Genomic DNA, 20,311 nt, shown 5'->3' on the forward strand with positions numbered 1-20,311 from the left:
GGAGGGGTCCCCATGAAGATGCTGCCAGAATTGGTTGATGCCTGGGCTCGGCAGCATCTGCAAGGACTCAGGACCTTTCCAACACCCCTGGATTGCCATCTTCAGCTGGCTAAGAGCTCAGGGGGCAAACTGTTCCTAGCACCCCCCCCCAGCAGACATGACCAAGACTAGAGGAAGAGAGAGCCTCCCCTTCCCACAAGCGTGTGTTTTTTCTTTTAATAAATGTATGTATTTATTTATTTTTGGCTGCATTGAATCTTTGTTGCTGCGTGCAGGCTTTCTCTAGTTGAGGCGAGCGGGAGCTACTCTTCGTTGCAGTGCGCGGGTTCTCATTACGGTGGCTTCTTGTTGCAGAGCATGAGCTCTAGGCGCACAGGCTTCAGTAGTTGTAGTTTGCGGGCTCTAGAGAGCAGGCTCAGTAGTTGTGGCGTTAGTTGCTCCACGGCATGTGGGATCTTCCGGGACCAGGGCTCGAACCCGTGTCCCCTGCATTGGCAGGAGCATTCTTAACCACTGCACCACCAAGGAAGTCCCACAGATGGTTTTTATGAGGAGCTGGAAACCTCCCCTCCAGCTGCCCTTCAGCAGACTCCGTCCTCTCATCTTTTTTGCCAGAATTTGATCACATGCACTTGTTGACCTGGCCCAGGCTGTGGGACCCAACATAGGGTGGGACTTGGGCACTCCTGCCCTGCACCCTGTACTCTTGAGGGGGGCCATTGCCCAACAGGTGGCTCCTGTTGGCCTGGCCTCCTACAGAGCTGATAGACCTCCTGGCTGATGAAACACAAGCAGTGGTGAAAAAAGCTGTCTGTGCCCACTCTCATCTCCTTGCTCAGCCCCCGCAGCAGTCTGTACCCAAGCTCTCACGGGCTCCTGTCCATCCCATAGACCTTGCTGGCATCTTCTCTTGCCCAGACCATTGCAGCAGCCTCCACTAGGAGATTCCCATCCCATCCATCCGGTGACAAGTGGCCAAGGTGACCCCCTGCCCAGGACTAGGTCCTACCCCTGGACTCCTTGTCCCTACCATGGACAGGACAAAGCCCTCACTGTCAGCCAGATACACAAGGTCCTGTCCCCTCCAGCCTCCTGGCTCACTGCCCCAGTTCACCCAGGCGTTCCCTAGCTCCACTGGATGACTGGCTGTTCACACCTATGCTGTCCTCTGTCACCTCCCAGCCTTTGCCTCTGCCGTACTCTGAGCCTAGAATGCCCTTCCACCTTCTTACCTACTGCACCATCCCTAAGGTCCTCCCCTCCCCAGGTTGGAAGTCATAGCTTTCCCCTCAGACATTCAGCTTCCACATCCCACAACTTGCTTAGGTCTCTGCATGGATCATAGGGGTGTGTGTGTGTGTGTGTGTGTGTGTGTGTGTGTCCTATCCTCTTGCAAGACGATGAGCTCCAGAGAGGAGCAGGGTCTGGCTCTAGCTCTCCCACATGCCCTGCTGAACCCCAGAGGCCACTAGCATGGGGAAGCTGCCAACCAGCATTTGCTGAGTTCAATTGAATTGAACTTGCACCTTCATAGCAAAACATCCACTGTCTCCTTCCACCCTCAAAACAGCCTTTCAAACCATGGAGCATAAGATGTTTTCTCACCGGACAATGACAAAACCAGGTCCCAGAGAGGCGAAAGGACTTGCTGAAGGTCACACAGCAAGGTTGAGGCAAACCTGGGCCCAGAGCCTAGGTGTCCTAGCCACCCAGCATCAGCTGTCCCAGCAGCTACTCTTCCCAGGATGGCCACCACTACATCTGGGCAGAGCAGGCAGCAGCAGGTGTGGGTGTGGGTGTAGGTGTGGGTGGGCCCTGGGGAAATGGGAGGAGGGACCATAGGCCCATGTAATAATGAAGGCTCTGTCCCCAGAGAAGGCAGGTCTGCCTCAGTGGCTGGGGGTTAATGGCTTTGCTGAAGATCACAGCTGAAGGTTAATCACATTCCTTATTGCACAGCCTGCCAGGGTCTTTCCCATAAGCAACTGTGGGGAGTGGCTTCCCCGCTCGCGGTGCTCCCACACACACACACACATGCCACCAGCACCTTCACCAGGTCCCTGGCATCAGACTCTGAAGGTGGTTTAACCTTGATTCCTTGCCCCACCCCATACACACATGAGAGAGGCTGATCCTCCCTCCCCAATTCTAGGTCTCAAGGGCTCTTTCCTCAGGGACTTATCTGGGAAACCATTCAGGAAAGGAGCTGTCCTTCCTGGGCTGGCAGACACTGTTTCTTGCTTTGTAGACTCCATTTAGACACATTAATAGGCCCTAGAGAGGACAGCCAGCGTCCATTAAACACCCCTCTTCCTGGGTGGGAGCAAGGGATGGGGCGGGGGGGGGGGCTGTCACAGGTCCTCCTTGAGTGCCCTAGTGTCTGGCAGATGGTCCAGGCGGTGTGGATGCCCCTTGGGGATTCAGGAGAATGGGGTGGCTCTGGGAAGAACCTGGTTTAGGGATAAATCCGGAAAGGCCATTCCCAGGCACCACAGAACCCAGAGAAGCTTCTCTGGCCTGGCCTGGTGGCCAAGTGGCTGTCCCTGAGCTGCCACCAGAGCCTGCTCTCAAGAACACTCCCATCACCCCAGTCACAGTCCCTGTATTCAGGGCCCCCTAGCCTCAGAGTGACTGCAGCTCATCTCCCCAGGGGCAGGGGCAGACACAGCTGGGCCACAGGCTGGGCCTGGGAGAACAGGAGCACACACATTAGTGTGACAGGCATCAGGGCCCTGCCACGGTGGGGGGAGTGGACCCACACTGATATTTCGCGATCCTGCATCAATAACTCCTGGAGCTGGCTGTGCCTTTGTGCTGACCTTTTCGAGTGATGGCTGATTCCCGCAGGGGAGCGGGAGGTGGGAGCGGCTGCCACTGTTGCTGACAGCCCCTGGCTGGGGGCAGAGGCAAGGCAGCCACTTGGAGAGTCTATGCCAATGACCCCCAGCCCCTGCCTGTGTTGGGACCATGCAGGGCTGCCTGCTGGGTGTCACAGGCTGGTGCCTCCAAGTCCCATTCCTCACTCACTACCTTCTGGCCTTTGCAGATGCCGGACCTCTTTTCCCTGCAGTCCTCCCTCATTCTAGGTGTCCACACATGCCAGGCTTGACGCCACCTCCACATTTTTGCTTAGGCTGTTTTCCCACCCAGAATAACCGCCTCCCTCCCTTCAGTCTGCCAGATCTTCCCTCAGAAGCTTCCTCTGGTCCTGTTTCCTGCAAGATGGCTTTTCTGATCACCCACGGGAGTGTCTCAGATAGTCCCTTGTTTAGGGGCTCTAGTTATGTTGTCTTATTTTGTTGTTTAAATATTACCCACATGTGTGCTCCAGCTGCTGGCTTAGCATGCCATCAAGTCCCCCAGATCCCCTATTGAAGACCTGCCGTGGCTCCTGCGAGGGGCTGGGAAACCCGTGCTGGGAAGAGAAGCGCTGGTGACAAGGGCAGAGGTCTCGTCTAATTTGGCATCTAAGGCACCACCAGCCATGGGTGGGAACACGGGTGCAACTCTTCAGGAAAACAGTTTACCCAGGATGAATCAAATACCTTAAAATATGCATGTCCTTTAACTCAGCAATTCTATTTTGGGTACTTGAACTAAGGAAATAATTTGAGATACAGAGCTATGTATCAAAGAACATTCAATGCAGTGTTATTGAACAAGTGGGAAGGGAGAAACCAGGACACTTGGACGTGACAGAATATCCTGCAGCTACTAAAGCTGGGTAATTAGTGTTACTTAGGACTCTGGATATGCTTAGGTTTTAATGGTAAATGAAAAAGGCAGGATGTTAGGATGACAGTTATATGCAAAATAGGCATAGGGAAAAAGCTAGAAAGAAACACACAATCTTATGAACAGTTGTCTTTAGTGTAAGAATTTAGGTGGGTTGTTTTTTTTCATCTTTTTACTTTTCTTTTTTTTCCAAAGTTTCTTCATGAAGTGTGTATTTATTGCTTTTATAATCGGGACAAACATCTGTGACATATATAGACATGCACACCACCAAATATCTGGACGTCCTTTGATTTGGGAGAAGCTGTGGCCTCACCACCTTCTCCCACCTTCTCCTTTCAGCTGTCCAAGGCTGGGGGACCCCCAGAGCTGCCCCTGTGGAATCAGTCCTTCCTCTTCCAAGGCCGAGATGAAGCCACCAGCTTCTCAGAGGACACAGCCCTGGTGCTGGAGTACTACTCCTCGTCTTCAAGTAAGTGACCCCCGTTGCCAGGTCAGGGCCACCACATACCAGGACATGTGTATGGAAGGGTGTTCAGACCATCCTGCCTCTGCCTCCTGTGGGGGTGGGTGAGGGGTCCCAAGGGAGCCTCCCCATGTGTGCAGACAGGTTGGGGAGCCCCTGGCTGGCTTCCTTGTCCCAATGACAACACTGGGATATGAGCCAGGACACGTGGGCCCTATTCCCATACTAGACCCTCGTATTATTACACCACCACCCCGTCCACAGTACCTTTCAGGGAGGGGAGGAGCCCTCAGGGCTCACAGGGGGAGCTTTGCGTGGAGACAGGAGTCAGAGACCGCCTGATCCACAGTCCTAGTTCCACACCATAAGAGGGAAGCCCCCAAAGGACAGAGACAAGGGAGAGCTATATAAACACCCAGAGACACAGAATATGTTTAGAGTTGGTCTTGAACTCAGGAAGCCCTGAAGAGCAGAGGAGGAAGAGGAGATTTTTGCAGGGAAAGGCCAGGAGGCAGGGAACAAGTGGGCGGTGAGGGATGGGAGAATTAGATGTCAGTTACCAAAGGATGGGCCCCGTTGGGACCTCAGACACTGAGATCCAAGAAGCTTGGGCTGGGGGCTTTGATGGGAATCCCAGCCCGTCCTACCTCCACAGTGAAAGGCAGTGAACCGTGGACCATCAACAAGCCCCTGGGTATCTCCGTGTTGCCGCCAAAGAGCCGTTTGTACCGCAAGATGCTGACAGGGAAGGGCCTGAATGGGCTGCGTGTGGAGAAGCTCCCCATCACCGTGAGTGCCCACCACCGTCCCCTAGACAGGGTCCATGGCAGATCCACCTGGTCCCACCCCTCCCCAACCTGCTCCACCTTGCCCCCGCAAACAGAGGCAGATCTGGCTTCTCCAGCAGCTTCCACCAGAGCCCGCACCAGGGAATCTGACCACTGTCAGGTGTGAGGAGTACCCCCAACACCAAAACTCAGTCTTACTCCCGGGCTTGTGATGAAATTGCCCCCAGACAACTTGCGAGGAGAACAGGGAGGCCTTAGGGGATAGCAGCAAGAGTTCAGACTTTTAACCAGCCAGACCTGGGTTCAAACCAGGACTTGTCCTAGTCCTCACTGTAGAACCTGGGGCAAGTTACTTATCCTCTCTGAACCTTAGAATGCCCATCTCTAAAATAGGAACGACATGCCGTACATTATTTCTCTGCATAGTGAGAGAGTCTAGAGCCAGACGGTCTGGTTCTACTACTTATCAGCTTACAGGACCATGGAAAAATTACTCGGTCTCAGTGACTTAGTTTCCCTATGTGTAAAATGGGTTCATAGTAATAGTACTTTTCTCATATGGTTGCTATGAGGTTTTTGGGAGGAAATACCTGTAAAACACTTAGAACAGAATACGTTCTCAATAAGAATCAATGTGTTATTATGATCATTGTCTATTTCTATGCCACCTTTTTCCCTAAAATACTCTGGCCATCCTGACATAATAGACCTCAACAAATTGGAGCTCCCCCACTCTGCCAGGAGGCAAGTCTGAAGGAGCCAGTCAGGTCTCCTGTGGAGTTGGGAAGGGTAGTACAGAAGCAGTGAGGGTGAGCAGAGGTGGGAGACCAGCTACCGCCTCCCTCCCACTCTCTGGGCACAGCGTCCAGCAGGTACTTCCCCGGGGAATCTGAAACAATGGGCAGAGCAGAGGCAGAAGCTGCCTGCCCTGGCCAGTGTGGCCGACTCTTCCCTTCTCCTCCTCCAGGACACCAGGCTGAAAACCATAAATGGTGAGGTCCCCACGGTGGATCTCTCCTTCCAGCTGCTTTCCTCTAAGGTAAGACTGTGGGTCGGGGGAAGCTCAGGGCCCGGCAGCCATACGCCAGCTCTTGTAGCCTCTCCGTGGGTTCCAACCTCCTTTTCAATCGCTGGCCTTATTCAGGGGCTGGGGCCAGGGGCTTTTAGAAGGATGGGGCTGCTGCTTTGGATGGAAATTTCTGAGGGTAATTTAAGGCTTGCAAAAACTGAGATTAGGAAGAGAGAGTTGAGAACAGAGGGCCACTCAGACGTGGGCGTCAGCCTCTAACTCAGCCCAAGCCAAGCCTGGCTTACTGGGATCAAGATTCTACAAGCATGAACTGGAGACTAGCTTCTCTTGCTGTGTAACAAACTACCACAGACTTAGTGGCTTAAAACAGCACCCACTTATGAGCTCACACTTCTGTAGGTAGGCAATGCAATACAGCAAGACTGAAATCAAGATACTGGCAGGGTTCTGTTCCTATCTGGAGGCTCTGGGGAAGAGTGTGCTTCCAGGCTCCCTTAGGTTGCCATCAGAATCCAGTTCCCTGCAGTTGTAGGGCTGAGGTCTCTGTTTCCTTGCTGGCTGTCAGCCGTGGGGGGGCCTCTCTCAGCTCCTGAAGGCCGCCCACATTCCTCCTCACAATGCCTCGTCCATCTCTAAGCCAGCAGGCATATCAAATCCCCCTCACACCGCAAAGCTCTCTTTCTCCTCTGTCAGCAGCCAGAGAAAACACTCTGCTTTTAAAGGGGCTCATGCGATTAGGTCAGGCTCACTGATGATGTTCCCATCTTAAGGTCAACTGTGCATGTTAACATCATCACAGGAGTGAGAGCTCATCACATTCACAGGTTTCAGGGATTAGGGTGTGGAATCTTGTAGGCTCATTTTTGGAATCCTGCCCACCACAGCTGGGTTGCCCCAAGTTGAAAGTCCCCAGGGACTGAGCCTTGCCTGATGGATGGGATCGCTTCCTCTGTCAGCTATACCTGGGCTCCGAAGTCCAGCTTGGCCTCGGGTCATTTGGCTCCAGTGCACCTGACAGGCTGGAATTTTCCCACTTTTCTCTCTGTGGTGCTGAGAGGGGCATGAAGCTGGGATGTGGGCAGTTGAGGACCATGACCCCCTGGAAATGCTTGCAGGGGCTGATGTCTTGATCAGCCCACTCCTGCTAGCTTCCCACGCCAGGAAACATAGCCACCAGCTCTGGGGTAATACTCGGCCCTGTCACCTTACCTGTGAAGAACGCAGGGAGTTCCTTGTTGAAGGGTCTGAGAGGTCCATCAGGGAAGGTACCCACCCAAAACTGTCTCCCCGCAAGGCCCCTCGTGAGCGCCTGAAACCTCCCATTAACACTCCCCGCTGTGGAATGTTCCACATTGCCCCGTAGAGACTCCTCTAATTCTTGGTGAGAGAGAGTTTGTTAGATATAACCTGACATCCACACCACCACCAACACCACCAAACCAGGTACAGGATGGAGAAGTTACTGAGAGGGGAGGGGACACAGAGGCAGCAAAAGATCTCAAGAAAGGGGAAGCAGGGATCCCAGGTGTTCCAGATGGGAGCTCAACCCTCCATGGCTCTTCTCAGGGTCTAGAGTCTGTCAGTGGCCACTGCCAGCCCCTTCCTCACCTCCCCCTGCCTCCTACACCTTCGCCGGGGCACGTGTGTCCTGAGAACCGAAAGAAGTGTCAAGTGCCACTGGTCAGGGCACTGGGGGACCCAGGCAGGCAACAGGCAGGTGGGCAGGACACTTCCCCAGTTGCCCAGGGGCTGGGCACAAAGGTCTCAGTGATGAATTATTCACTGGAGCTGGGCTAAGTGCAGAATTAATCCCTTTCCTTCCGGCTGGTGGCTTCACTAAATTATCCCTCCAAGTCATGCGGGAAAATGCTGCTGAATTCATTTAGCTGCTGAGTGTTTTGATCTGGGCCTTGTGATTTTAGCTTCCCCTTCCCCCAGCCCCCTCCCCCTGGAGGCGGGTAAAAAAACCTTTCAGTAGTGGATTTCCGAGAAGAAAGGAAAAGAAAGGGGATCAAGATTGAGCGTGTACCAGGAAAATAGTACTGGAGGAAATTCAAATTCTGCAGCCAAGAATTCACACACACACACAGTTCTACACATACAGAGTCTCACACAATCACGTTTGAATACCCACACGCAGACAATCACATATGCAAAGACATGCAACGCAAACACACACATCCCTCTGCAAGAGTGCACACGTTGAAGGCATATAGACGTGCTCCCACACCCGAGCAAACTGACACACAGACGTTTTCACACCCGCATTGGCACATACAGAAGAGAAGTCTTTTTGTGGTGAAACTGTTTCTTGGTGAAACTATCTGAGAACTGGCCAATAACTGACTCACTTTGATTCTAGAAGCTTGAAGTCCAATTTGGGGGCCTTAATATGAAAAGCTAAGATGGACTTGGCATAATCTTACAGCCATGGTACCCGGTCATTCATTCTTTTATCCCACATATATTTGTTGAGGACTAGAGTTTTAGCTGCCCTTCTGGACTGCAGTGAGGAGAGGGAGAGGCCGGCAGCCGTGGAGCCCGTCTGCTTGAACTTACCCTCAGGCGTGGACATGGCTCTCTGCTGGTGTCTGAGCCCTTTTGTCATCCTCCTCCTTATGTGGAGGTGGGAGAGTGTTGATGAACAGATCAGATGGCGCTGCATCTGCAGCGTGTCCCCAGCTGCACTCCTCACCATCGCCTTCTCTGTAATACCACCGCCGTTCTCCGTGCAACGGCAAATCTTTGCTGAGCACCTGGCTGGGGAGCAGATACCGTCCTGGGTTTAGGAATCTTCCATTGAAAAAGATGAGAAAAAGGCCCCGTCTTCATAAAACTTGCATTCTTAGAGAGCAGGGAGTGTGGACCAGATAAGAGCAAATCAATTCATGAGCAGATATCAGTTCACGAAATGAGGCCTGATGAAACTCAAACGAGGTTACGCGATAGGGAGTGCTCAGACAGGCTCTTGGATTTGATGTGCTCTCTGAGTAAGGTTACCAGCCAAGCCGCTGTAACAGAGAAGACCCGGTTCCTTCCATCTTATTGTTTCACCTAAGGTGTTGGCCACCAATTCATGGTGAGAGGCACCCAGCTTTCATCTCTGCATTCCAGCCCGTGGGAAGGAAGCGCCAGACCTAGGCCCAGAACTATCGATTCTTCCACTGTTTCAATCAAACACTGCTCAAAGCCCCAAGAGCCACTACCTGAAGCCTACAGATCTTAGAGTCCTGTGGCTACTCCGTCTGCGGCGGGGTTTGTGATAATGGGCCTCTCAGGGCCCCTCGTCCACCTGGCTAACAGCACCATCTTAGGGGCAACTCCTTGCTCATAGACAGCTGCACTACAGAGAGGAAATGCTTCAGAACAAATGAATATGCCTGTCCTATTTGGGTACCTCCCACTTGAGGACACAGCCTCTTTCCTGAGAGCCTTCATGTCCTGGAGGTTTGGGTACAGGCCATCCTGGTTAACTGGCATTTTGGGGAACACAGTTTCCCCACACCCACTGCTTCCATATCACCCGTTCTCAGAGCTCCAGGAACGAGAACATTGTGGAATTTCCAAATAGGCACAGAGACCACAGAGATGTCCCTCCACAGCCCACCCGGGACAGAAATCTCCCTGATGCCATCCACCACGGGTGGTCATCCCAGCCTCTCCTCTTGCTCTGCCACGTCGGGGGGCAGCTCACTACCTCTAGAAGCAGCCCAACCTGTGGTTCAGTGCCTACAGCTGATAGAAATGCTCCCCCCACATTGAGCCCACCCTACCTCCAGGGGCTCTCCCTCTGCCCCAGGCTCCTGACTCTGCCCTCTGGGGCTGCAGTGCAACCCCTGCACGCCTCCTTCCAGCACGCGGGCAGGCCGACTAGTCACAGCCAATGGCAAGGAGCGGTTTCTTGGTTTGGGATATCGTGCTTGACGCTGGTTCTGCTGGTGATGGGTTGAGCTTTTTCCCTCTGATGGAACTTCTCTGTGGACACCTGCAGCTCCGAGTGCTCTGCCTTAAGCTAGGGTCGTGTGTGTAGGTGAGTACATACATGTGTAACTACATATAGCTACAAAAAACTAGAAAAACACAGACATCTGTGTATACACAGAAAACTTCCCTTTATCCCCTGTTCAGCGGGAGTTCACCTTGGAGGTCCATTAGCCTCTGAGAACCCATGAGCCTATGATTACTCCGTATATACATACACAAATAAATGCTTAGTCTCCTCCATTCACCCTCTGATCTTGGCCTCTTCTCTTTGAAGAGTGCAATCTGGTCCCCCAGGAGTCTATGATTCTCCGGGCTAAGCAGTCTGCCTCTTTTAATGAACTGGTTTCAAGATCCCACAGCCTCCTGGGTGCCCTCCAGCTTGCAGACAACCTCTTTGAAGTGAGACAACTGACCGGGTTTCCTAGGCTGACTATGTGGATTAGAGCCTGGTTTGCACACAGTAGGTGCTCATTGTGTCGACTCCTGCCTCCTTGCCTGGAAATGTGCCTTCCCATGGGGTGGGACAAGTCCATGCTGTCATCTGGGTGTTCAGCAGCAGGTGCCCTCTTGAGGCTGGGATTTGGGATCCAGGGTCTTGCCCAGGCAGCGTGCCAGGGCACCAGGCAGAGGCAGAGCCTCTCAGATGAGCAGCCCCCTCTCCTTAGCCCACAGACTTGAGAGATGCTGGAGGATTCAAAACCCACTGTTTCTTTGGATTTGGCACGGAGAGCGTGCCTTTAAGGAGAAGATGAGGTGGTCCCTGCTATCCCCCACTGAGGGAAGGGGCGGCTCCCACAGCCCCATCTGACCTTTCCCTCCCTGTTCCCCTCTAGGGAGGGTGGGGTGCGGGCAGGTCTTTGATGCGGTGTAAAAGGCTGCCCCGGTGTTTTTATTCAAACCACTTTCTCTGGAGACCAAGTGGCTGTTTAGCAAATGTGGAGTGGAGGGCAGGGGACAGGCAGAAACATGCTGACTTCTGATGAATTCTTATGGATTTTTGGAAAGCCACACCTGTCAGGCCTGGGCGGGTCTTCAGAGAAGCCCCAACACAAGCCGTCCTCCATTTCCTCACCGAGCCCAGCTGCCCAGAAGGCCCAGTGTCCAGGGTGGCACAGCAGCCTCCTCAGCTGCTTCTATCCTCTGGGAGCTTCTGTTCCACCCCCAAGACTCCAGCTCTGAAAACACTACCGTACGGATAATGATGAATCCAGAGAAAAATACCCTTTCCCCTCTTTTAACCTCACAACATCCCTGCCTGTCTTCCCTGCCCTACGCGCAGGCCCCCAACCTCACCCTGCGCCCTCTCCCTCCCTGTCCTCCCCCTCTCCCAGGCCACACGGCAGGAGACAGAGGAAAAGACCTATCCCTCCCCAGCTCACAGGTACACTTTTCCCCACCTGCTCAGACTCTAGGCCCAATTCAGAGATCATCCCATATGACCCAAGGAAGCTGGGGACAGGTGAGCGAGAGGGGAGAGCCCGTGCTTTTCCGGGGCCAGCCTGGCCCTTGGCTGACAGATGCTCAGCGTTGGGTCAGGGCTCCCCATCCCACCATAAGAGGCTCCTGCCTGCTTTTCACAATGCCTGAACCCCTCCCAGCAGCTCCATGTTCCCCCAACAGTCTCTTGGTTATGATGCAACTTCTCCCATGCTCCCCACTTCAGGGAGGGCATTTGACACTCCCTCCAACACACAGGGTTTTACAGACCCTGCTTGCTCACTTCTTGTGATAGGGACCTCATTTCCTCTCAGGAAGCCCCCTCCAGCCTCTATCAGCTCCCTTGTAGACCTCTTCCTCCTATCTCTCTCCAGTTGCCTCCCCCAATCCTGCCTATTCCTTCCTGAGACTGGCTCCAGAGAAGTTAGCGCCCATGCCCAGGTCGGTCCTGTTGCTGTTTGCAAACTAGTTGTGTCATCTCCAGCCTGACCGACTCTCCCTCTGACTACTCTTTGTCACACTGGGTTTCTGCTTCTCATCCTCCTGGTTGTCTCATCTTGACAACACTCCTCTTAAAGTGTCCCCCTGGCAAACTGTGGAGCTGGATCAGTATTGGCGGGTAAAGTAGGACTATCATCCTTTTCCTGCAAACACATTCTCCCCTTTGGTGCAGCCAAAGTCTATCATTCGCTTTATTCCTAACCAAGGTTGTGGGGTCCATTTAGAGCCTGGGAGTCCTGTCTGGTATGTGAGCCGCTGGCAGGTGGCACACCTTCACCTTGAACCTCTGCTGCTCTATTTTGAACTCACCTTCTTGGTCTCAGCATATTGTCTGGGCTTGAGATCACTCTGGGCCCTGATGCCATCACGCGTCACACATTCACAGCCCCACCTCCACCTCTTCTCCAAGCTCCGGGTCATCTGTGCATGTGGTTAGGACACTTTGCTGCAATGTGCACTAGAGAGCGTGCCTCCCTGGATCTGGGTTTGAATTCTGGATCTTCCACATGATCTTAGCCACCGTGAATTTTACTTTTCTATCCATAGAAAGGGGTTGTGATCCCTACCGGCCAGAAATGTAGTGAAAATTGAATAAGGGAGCGTGTGTAAGTGCCCAGCAAAGGTTCTTGCAGACGCTCAGTAAAGGGAGCGCTTACTATTGTTCACCCAAGTTGCTGACAAACACGCTGAACTCATCAGGGATGACGACAGAGCTCCAGGGGGAGGGGAACGACAGAGCCCTCCTAATCCATCACTCGGCGCCCGCCCCTCATGACAGCTGCTCCACCAGATTCACATCCATAAGGACATCGGGAGGCCCTGTCAAGTGCTGAAGATAAACGTCACCAGCACCACATTTGGTCTCACAGCAATTTTTCAGAGAATGAAGAAATGGAGAAGAGACAGACAATCATCTCTCTAGAGGCCAGAGTCCTGAGCTGGGAGTTAGAGAGGTGATAGAGAAAATGAAGACCTGCTTCTTGGCCTGTGAGCTCCCAGGCCAGGGTGGGCAGGAATGGACCCAGAGCCATACTGCAGGCTTATCCTGAATGCCTCACCAACCACTCTGTGTTGCCTTGAGAATGTGAGTGTGTGACTCCCGGCCACAGATGGAGTGGATTGAGTCAGGATGCAGGGATGACTAAGGAACTGGACCTTCGGGCCTTCCCCTGGCCTGCTCTGCTCTCCACGTGAGCCAAATGCATAGCTGATGGATTGAAGAAGGGGGAGGAGAGGAAGTAAGACAGGGCAGAAGCTTCCAGACCAGACTTCTCAGAAAGTGGGGGCTGCTCTTGGGTTTTTTCCCATCTCAAAGCCAGACTACCACAGCCTTAGACCTCTTTTTAGCCAAACCATGTGCACCGTTGGTCCAGCCAAGGTCATTCAGGCATGAATTCATCAACCATTTGTTAGATCCTTAACCTGTGCCAAGGAGTAAAGCACCCCAAAAGAATCATCACTGTTCATCTTGCTAAGGGTTCTAGTTGAGGTAGTTGCATCGTCAGGGGAAGAGTCATAGAGAAGCATGGTTTGCACTCTGCCTCAAAGAGTGGCTTGGAAGTAGGCAAGGCAACGGTGCTTCTGGCAGAGGGAACCACAGGTGCAAAGCCATGGAAACACGACAGTGTCTGGAGTGCATGGGACATGAGGAAGCTGTTGTGGGTGGTGAGACTGGAGGGTTAGATGGGGCCTAGATTCTGGAGGGCCTGAACACCAGGATACAAGGCATATAATTCGTCATAGAGTAATAGGAAGCTAAGGAAGATCTTTGAGCAGCAGTAGGATGTGATCTGACCTATATGTTGGAAGGACCTCTCTAGATAGGAATAGGGGGAACCCAAGGGAAAAGATTAAGTGCAGAAAGACCAGGTTTCAGGCTAACAAGAGTGAGCCCACAGCCTATCCACTGAGCCATAGGCAGGGCTCTAGTTAATACTAAAATCCCTGCCAGAGTGGTTGTGAATCTGCCTGCCAATGCAGGGGACACGGGTTCGATCCCCTGGTCGAGGAAGATCCCACATGCCACGGAGCAACTAAGCTTCTGTGCCACAACTACTGAGCCTGCGCTCTAGAGCCTGCGAGCCACAGCTACTGAAGCCCACGCACCTAGAGCTCGCGCTTCACAAGAAGAGAAGCCACTGCAATGAGAAGCCTGTGCACCGCATCGAAGAGTAGCTCCCACTCCCGCAACTAGAGAAAGCCCGCGCGCGGCAACGAAGACCCAGAGCAGCCAAAAATAAATAAATAAATAGACAGACAGATAGATAGATAGATAGATAAAAGAATGGTACCTACGTCCAAAAATAAATAAATTAATTAAATCCCTGCCAGAATTAAAAAAAAAAATCTTTCTCACTGGCTCCCCTCCTCTGACGCCACAACTTATTTTTAGATTAACCCTCTGACACCATTTTCTGGAGACTGAATCACGGCCCCAGTGAGGATTAACACTTGGACCCTTCTTGGCTGGAAGACAGACTCAGAGCTTCAAACCCCACCGCAGCTGCAAGATCACATGGTTTGTCCTAAATGAGACCTACGATATGCAGGGGAGGCAGCAAGCCCCCTTGGAGGGACCCGTTGAAACTCCTTCAGCTGAAGAGATAAGAACCTACAACTGCAGCCACAGGAAATGACAAAGCAGCGACTGACGGGGGATCCGCTGCACAGGGCTTATTATGGCACTTGCCAGCGGGCGAGACACCCTTATCAGGGAGAAAATTGCATCAGGCCTCCTGAATTACTAGCGATTGGAAGCAGATTTCTTGGGACGCACTTTGTTAGATACCTAATGAGCAGGATACAGGCGGGCAGAGCCCAAAGCCAGCGGGGCGGGGGACAAATGTCTTTGTTAAACAGAATTTGTCAGTTTCCGCTCCAGGCTCCCTGGGGAGGGTTCAGGGCCAGCTAATTGAATTAAGAGCCTGTGCGCTCCAGCAAGAAGGCTCAGGGCGGGGCGAGAGGCAGGCAGGCCGCAAGACGGGCACTTTCAGCACCGAGGACAGCAGCTGCAACTCGGCTAGTCTGTAATTGCCGGGGCAGGCTGGAACAGTTGCATTTTGCATGATCAGGGACCTAGGGGATGGACTGGGTAGGAGGGAGGCAGAAGATGTTAGAGGAGGAGGGGGAAACAGGTGACCCAAGAATCCTCGAGCCTGTTATGCTATTGGCCTGGTCTGTCTCAACAGACCCTCCGCAGGCAACAGCGAGGGCTGAGAAGGAAGAAGAAGGGGTGTCTTCTCCCCACCATGCCCTCATGTGGTGTGGGACAGCTGCAGCAGGACAAGGAACAGTGGGCTGGGCGCTGAGTCTGAGCCAGTGCGCGGTCATGCATCACTTTGAGCTTTCAAAGTCGGTCTCCTAATTACAGTCCTAATGAAGCAGGATGTGCTGTAGCCACGGAGCCACAGAGTGAGGGGCCACTTGTCAGCCCCAAGCTGCCTCCGCAGGCAAGGCAAAGCCTGCCAAATAGAAAAGCAAATAAGCAGACTTGTGGGGTGAGCCAGAAGCCTCCTCCCCCACCTGGAGGAAGGCGGGAGAGCAAGGCAAGCCTGGGCCCGAATACGGAAGAGCTAGTCCCCAGAGATCCCCCCTCTTTCCATCCCCATTTTAGCATTGTTTCTCCCCCATTCTCCACCCTGACCCACCGCTTCCAGCAGCCCAGCTCCTCCCTGTAGTCTTAGACAAGGTCCCTCCCATGAGGAGCAAGGAGAGGGGGGCACAAGCCCCTCCCCGAAATGTAGGCAGACTGAAGCTGATGAGTCTGGACAGGTAATGTAAGGGAACAATAGAGAGAATTTAAGCACTATGGGAGGCACTGTGGTCCTCCTGGGACCCCTTACCTCACATGACTAGAACAACTGCCTCTGACCTTCCCTTTGGGGTCTGCATTATGTGCAAGTGTAAAGATTTTTCTATAAAAGTCACCCACCCATCTTACCCCAAGCCCCAGGCTGGGATGGATCCTGGCAAAGTTCACTGGGAGACCTGCAGGGGTGAAGGCTGGGGAGGTAGTCTCGTGAAGCAGCTGTGGAAGCAGGTATAAGCCGGAGCCAGCCATGGAGAGGGCAGAGCAGGACCACTGAGTCTGGCAGAAGCTACAGGAAGAGCAGCTGGGGGTCAGGAGGGGGTGGGATGGGCAGAATAGACTGAAGTCCATAGATACTTGCCTTTCCTCCTTCTTGGGACAACACCCCTGCCCACCAGAGACTCATGGGGTGGTCTGGACTGAGGGGGCCGTCTCATTTTTATTTCATCTTTGTGATGAAATTAAATTAATTATACATAATAAATTTCAGAATCCACGTAAAATTAGTGAGTGCCCAGTTCTGATCAGGGACCCAGTAAGTGTCAGCTCTGGGTCACTGAGCTGACCCACTTGGTACTGGGGCCACACAGGGTGGATGTCAGGGTGACAGGCTGTGGAGGAAGAGACTCTCTCAGCAGTGTGTCCCTGCTTTCAGAACTGATGAGGGCGCCTCTGGAGGCCTCTCCCTTGATTTCATTACTTCTACTTCCTCCCCTAACTGGATTAGATGGCGGTCTATGAAATCCAGGGCATCGAGATTGGCTTTCTGCCTGGAAATGAGGAGAAATGTCATTACAGGTCCTGAATCAGCATCTCACCCCAGCCCCAGGGGCCACCTGGTCAATGGCGAGTCGGTCTTTGCCTTGGCTAGTTATTTCTTCCTTCCCTCTCTCCTACATCCATCCACCCACCCATCCATCTAATATACATTCTGTAGTTTTTCTGCTACAGCCAATCGTGTTCAGCTGTTCTGAACAGGAGACAGATGTGGTGCTTTTTCTTATCTAAAACACACAGACAACTAGGAAACTCCAAACCATCTGACTCAGATGCTGTACAGAGGGCATGTTCAGTGGGGAGCCTCCGAATGAATGAAAGTTACTGAGAGGAGCAGGTGAGAGAGACAGCCAGGTCTAATATTCAGGGACAAAACAGCCCCAGAAGTCTTGCTTATAAAGTGCAGTCAGTGCCAAAGTCAGCCTCAGAGTCATCCAATGCTTCACTCTTCCCACCCCAAGAGTCTTCATATAGCAGCTTTCTCCTGGTACATATTTGATGGTAGAGGGACTGGGGGATGAGGCCCAGACTGGATTGGATACCTCTGTAGTTGTATGAATGTCCCTTAATCTATTGATGCAAGACTGAAAATGCTTCTTGTTAATGAATTTCTGCACACCAGATTTATCTTTAAAGGGTAGTTATTTAAAGGATCCTAGAGGTAAACGGAAGGGTCCTTGTCCTGATTCATCTGGTTCATAGATGTGGTTTTTCATATAGAGAGTCCACTTAAAGAGAGGCCCACCTGCACTCATTCTCTCTGTTCAGGGTCAGACATTCGGGCACTTCTAACCCTGAGCACATCTGTCTTTGTTGGCACCGTGCCCATTGTTCTATTTGCTTCTTTCTAGCACAACACTCTAGACAGTGGAATATTTGTCTACTGCGTGGCCAAGACAGGATTCCAACAGCTGACGTAGAGTGGAAGCGGGTCATCTCTGAGGTCCCTACCAACCTGAGTCTGCATGATTCTTTGAACAATGGGCACGTTTTGGGGGCTAACCATGGATTTCCAGCAGAGCTTTCAAATAACCTCTCCCCAGAGGGAGTATAAGACATGTCCCTAAGCCCGAGGAACTTAAAGTTTTGTCAGAAAAACAACAATGGCAAATAAGCCTGGAATTAGAGGACAGTGTGAGAGCAGAGAGAGCCAGCTGCTGGGCTGGGAGAACCCGGAAAAGCTTTGAGCAAGTGTGGGTGGAGGCCCTGAAGGCTTCCTGGAAGGGTTGGTATTTGAGTGGGGTTAAATTCTAAACAAGCAGAGATGAGAGTGGCAGTCATGTCAAGAGAGGAAGAAGAGAATGAGGAAAACGAACATGGCTGGAGAAAGAAGCCCATCAGAGTAGAGAGAGAAGAGACACTGTTTAGTGGGTGAGAGGATGAGAGGATGACAAGGAGATGGACTGGAAAGCAAGTCTACACAGCAAAGGGTGTCAAAGGAGCATGGAGATTTTTGAATCCGTTGTTACTGCACCAAGGGTGGGAGTCATAGATGGCACGGTTTGTTTATTCTTTCAACAAATATTTCTTGAGTAGCTACAATGAGGCAGACACTAGGGATAAATGAGTTCCCAGCTTACGGGTAATTTGCATTCGAGCGTGGAGAGTGGAGAAGCAAGGCAGACAGTCAACAAGTAAACACATTTTTTGGAAATGAATTTTCTGGTAGAGTAAGTACTGTGAACACAGTAAAATGGGATAATGTGAATAGAGTATATTGGAGGAGGGGTTACCCTAGGTGGGGTGGGCCTCTATCTCAAAGGCAAGGCCTCTCTGAGATCACATCTGGTCTGAGACCTGAATGATGAGAAGGGGACAGGCATGAAAAGACCCGTGAGGCTCTCTGAATAGAGAGAACAGCAGATAAAAAGGCCCTGGGGCAGGAAAGAGCTCGGCTTGTTGGAGAAAAGGCAAGGACAGTATGGTTAGAGCACAGTGAGCAAGGGGCCAGGTGGTGGGAGGTAGACAGGGCCCAGGCAGGCAGGGCCTCCTGAGCCATGAGGAGGAGAGGCTTGGGGGGTGTAGAAAGGCACGCTGATGGTAGAAAGGCACAGAGCAATGTCTCTGCACCTTCTCTTCCCAGAGGCCGGAAAACTTCTTGACACCAAACAACAGCAAGGTTCTGCCCATCCTGGACCCCAAGATCTTAGACGAGAAGCTGGGTACCATCCGTGAGTCCTGGTCCAAGGCCACAGTGAGCTCCACAACTGGCTCCAACACATCCACTTCTCAGGAAGCAGAGGAAGAGCTTCAGGTGCCCAAGATGTCCCGAGCAATGGTGAGTGTCTCCTCTCCAGGGCCAGGAGGGCCAGAGAGGGGATGGGGCCTGGAGAAGGGGCTTGCCTGCCACCTGTGAGCTGTTCACTCCTTGGGTGGCGAGTGGACCTTCCCTTTAGGGACACTCTATATATGAGTCACCCTAAACTGGTGGAGGCTGTGGAGTCTTCATCTTACAGAGTTTCTTCACCTTTGAATGGAACTCTCAGGTGATTTCTTTCAAAACAACCCCTGCAACACTTGTAAGACTGGGTTCCTCTGACTCAAGTAGCCATCAACTAAGAACTTCCTCGAGAGCTTGTCCTCTGGGTAGTGGGAAGCCCCAGAAAGATTAGTTTTAACTTTCGAAAGAGGAAAGTAGGACTCAAAGCAAAGAGTCTTTGGTCTTTGGTCACAGAGTCTCTACCCTTGATTGTGGGAGTTGGTCTGGCTTCCCGTTACCAGTTGACAAGATGCTGGGAGAGGGATGGTGCAGGCAGCCGGCCGAGGTGATGCCTTAACTTGTTGAGGGCTCAGTGCTGAGTCCTAGCCCCTTGATGCAGAAATCTCCAGGACAGGCCACCGGAAAGACAGTTCAGTCAAAGGCTCCAACTGAAGTCCTGTCCCGACCACCATGGGTGAATTCATAAGTGACTTCTTCCCTTCGTCCACAGCAGATCCCATGGGGAACGCTGCTCCGGAAGATCCTGAGAAAAGGCTGGAGCCAAGGCCACCGAACCATAGGGAAGCCCTGGGCCTCCTCCTCCCAGGACCTGACCCTCTCCACCGACAGCCTTCGCATCTTCCCCCGGCACTTCTGCACCTTCCTGGAACATGTCCCATAGGACGAATAGGAAAGGTGCTGTCTGCTGGACGTGCCCAGGATGCTCCCACATGGAACGTCCCTGCCCACCCCAAATGGGACCCTCCCTGGCAGGTCCAGAGCACTCCGAGGCCATCTTCTACACTCACTCCTCTCACCTCTGCCCCTCGGGAAGGCGGCTCCCGGGCCTGACCTGCCAGCTCAGCCATCAGTTGGGTTGAAAATAAAGATTCAGACCTGCCATTGGAGGCTTTGGGCGGCATGAATAAACCAATGCCTGCTGCCTCCACAGCCCGGCCTCATGACGCCCCTCTTGTGCCTCTGAGCAGAGGTAGTGCAGAGGAGAAAGAAGGAGGGGGAAAGTCCAGGGAAGGAAGGAAAAGGGAAGGCGCCATGGAAGGGAAAAGGCAGACAGGAAGGAAGGGGAAAGACGAAGGCATCCCTCCCTGGTCACAACCCTGCAGAGAGCTCAGGGCTCTCTCCTCCCCTCACCTCTCCAGCTCCGGGAGCCTCCCCTGAGATGCCGAGCCAGCCAAGCCTCAGGCATCACCCAGGGAGGCCCTCACCTCACCGCCAGATGCAGACCTCACACCACCCTGGGGAGTAGGATGAGCCTCTCATCTCAGCCACTGGGTGCTGGACCCAAGGGAGCAGTAGGGGCCCCGCTCCTGGTACCGTGCACGGCAGGCCTTCTCCGGTTTGGAGT

General features: G+C 52.8%; 1 protein-coding gene across 1 annotated transcript in view; it reads left to right on the forward strand.

Annotated features, from left to right (window-relative positions):
- CCDC33 (coiled-coil domain containing 33) overlaps positions 1-20,311 on the forward strand; it is a 119,455-nt gene that overhangs the window by 53,119 nt on the left and 46,025 nt on the right. The window contains 4 exon segments of the mRNA XM_033850047.2: positions 4,078-4,207; positions 4,857-4,990; positions 5,957-6,028; positions 18,610-18,804. Of these exon segments, the coding sequence (XP_033705938.1) occupies positions 4,078-4,207; positions 4,857-4,990; positions 5,957-6,028; positions 18,610-18,804 (531 nt within the window).

The sequence above is a fragment of the Tursiops truncatus genome, chromosome 2 (assembly GCF_011762595.2).
Source record: "Tursiops truncatus isolate mTurTru1 chromosome 2, mTurTru1.mat.Y, whole genome shotgun sequence".
Classification (NCBI taxonomy): domain Eukaryota; kingdom Metazoa; phylum Chordata; class Mammalia; order Artiodactyla; family Delphinidae; genus Tursiops; species Tursiops truncatus.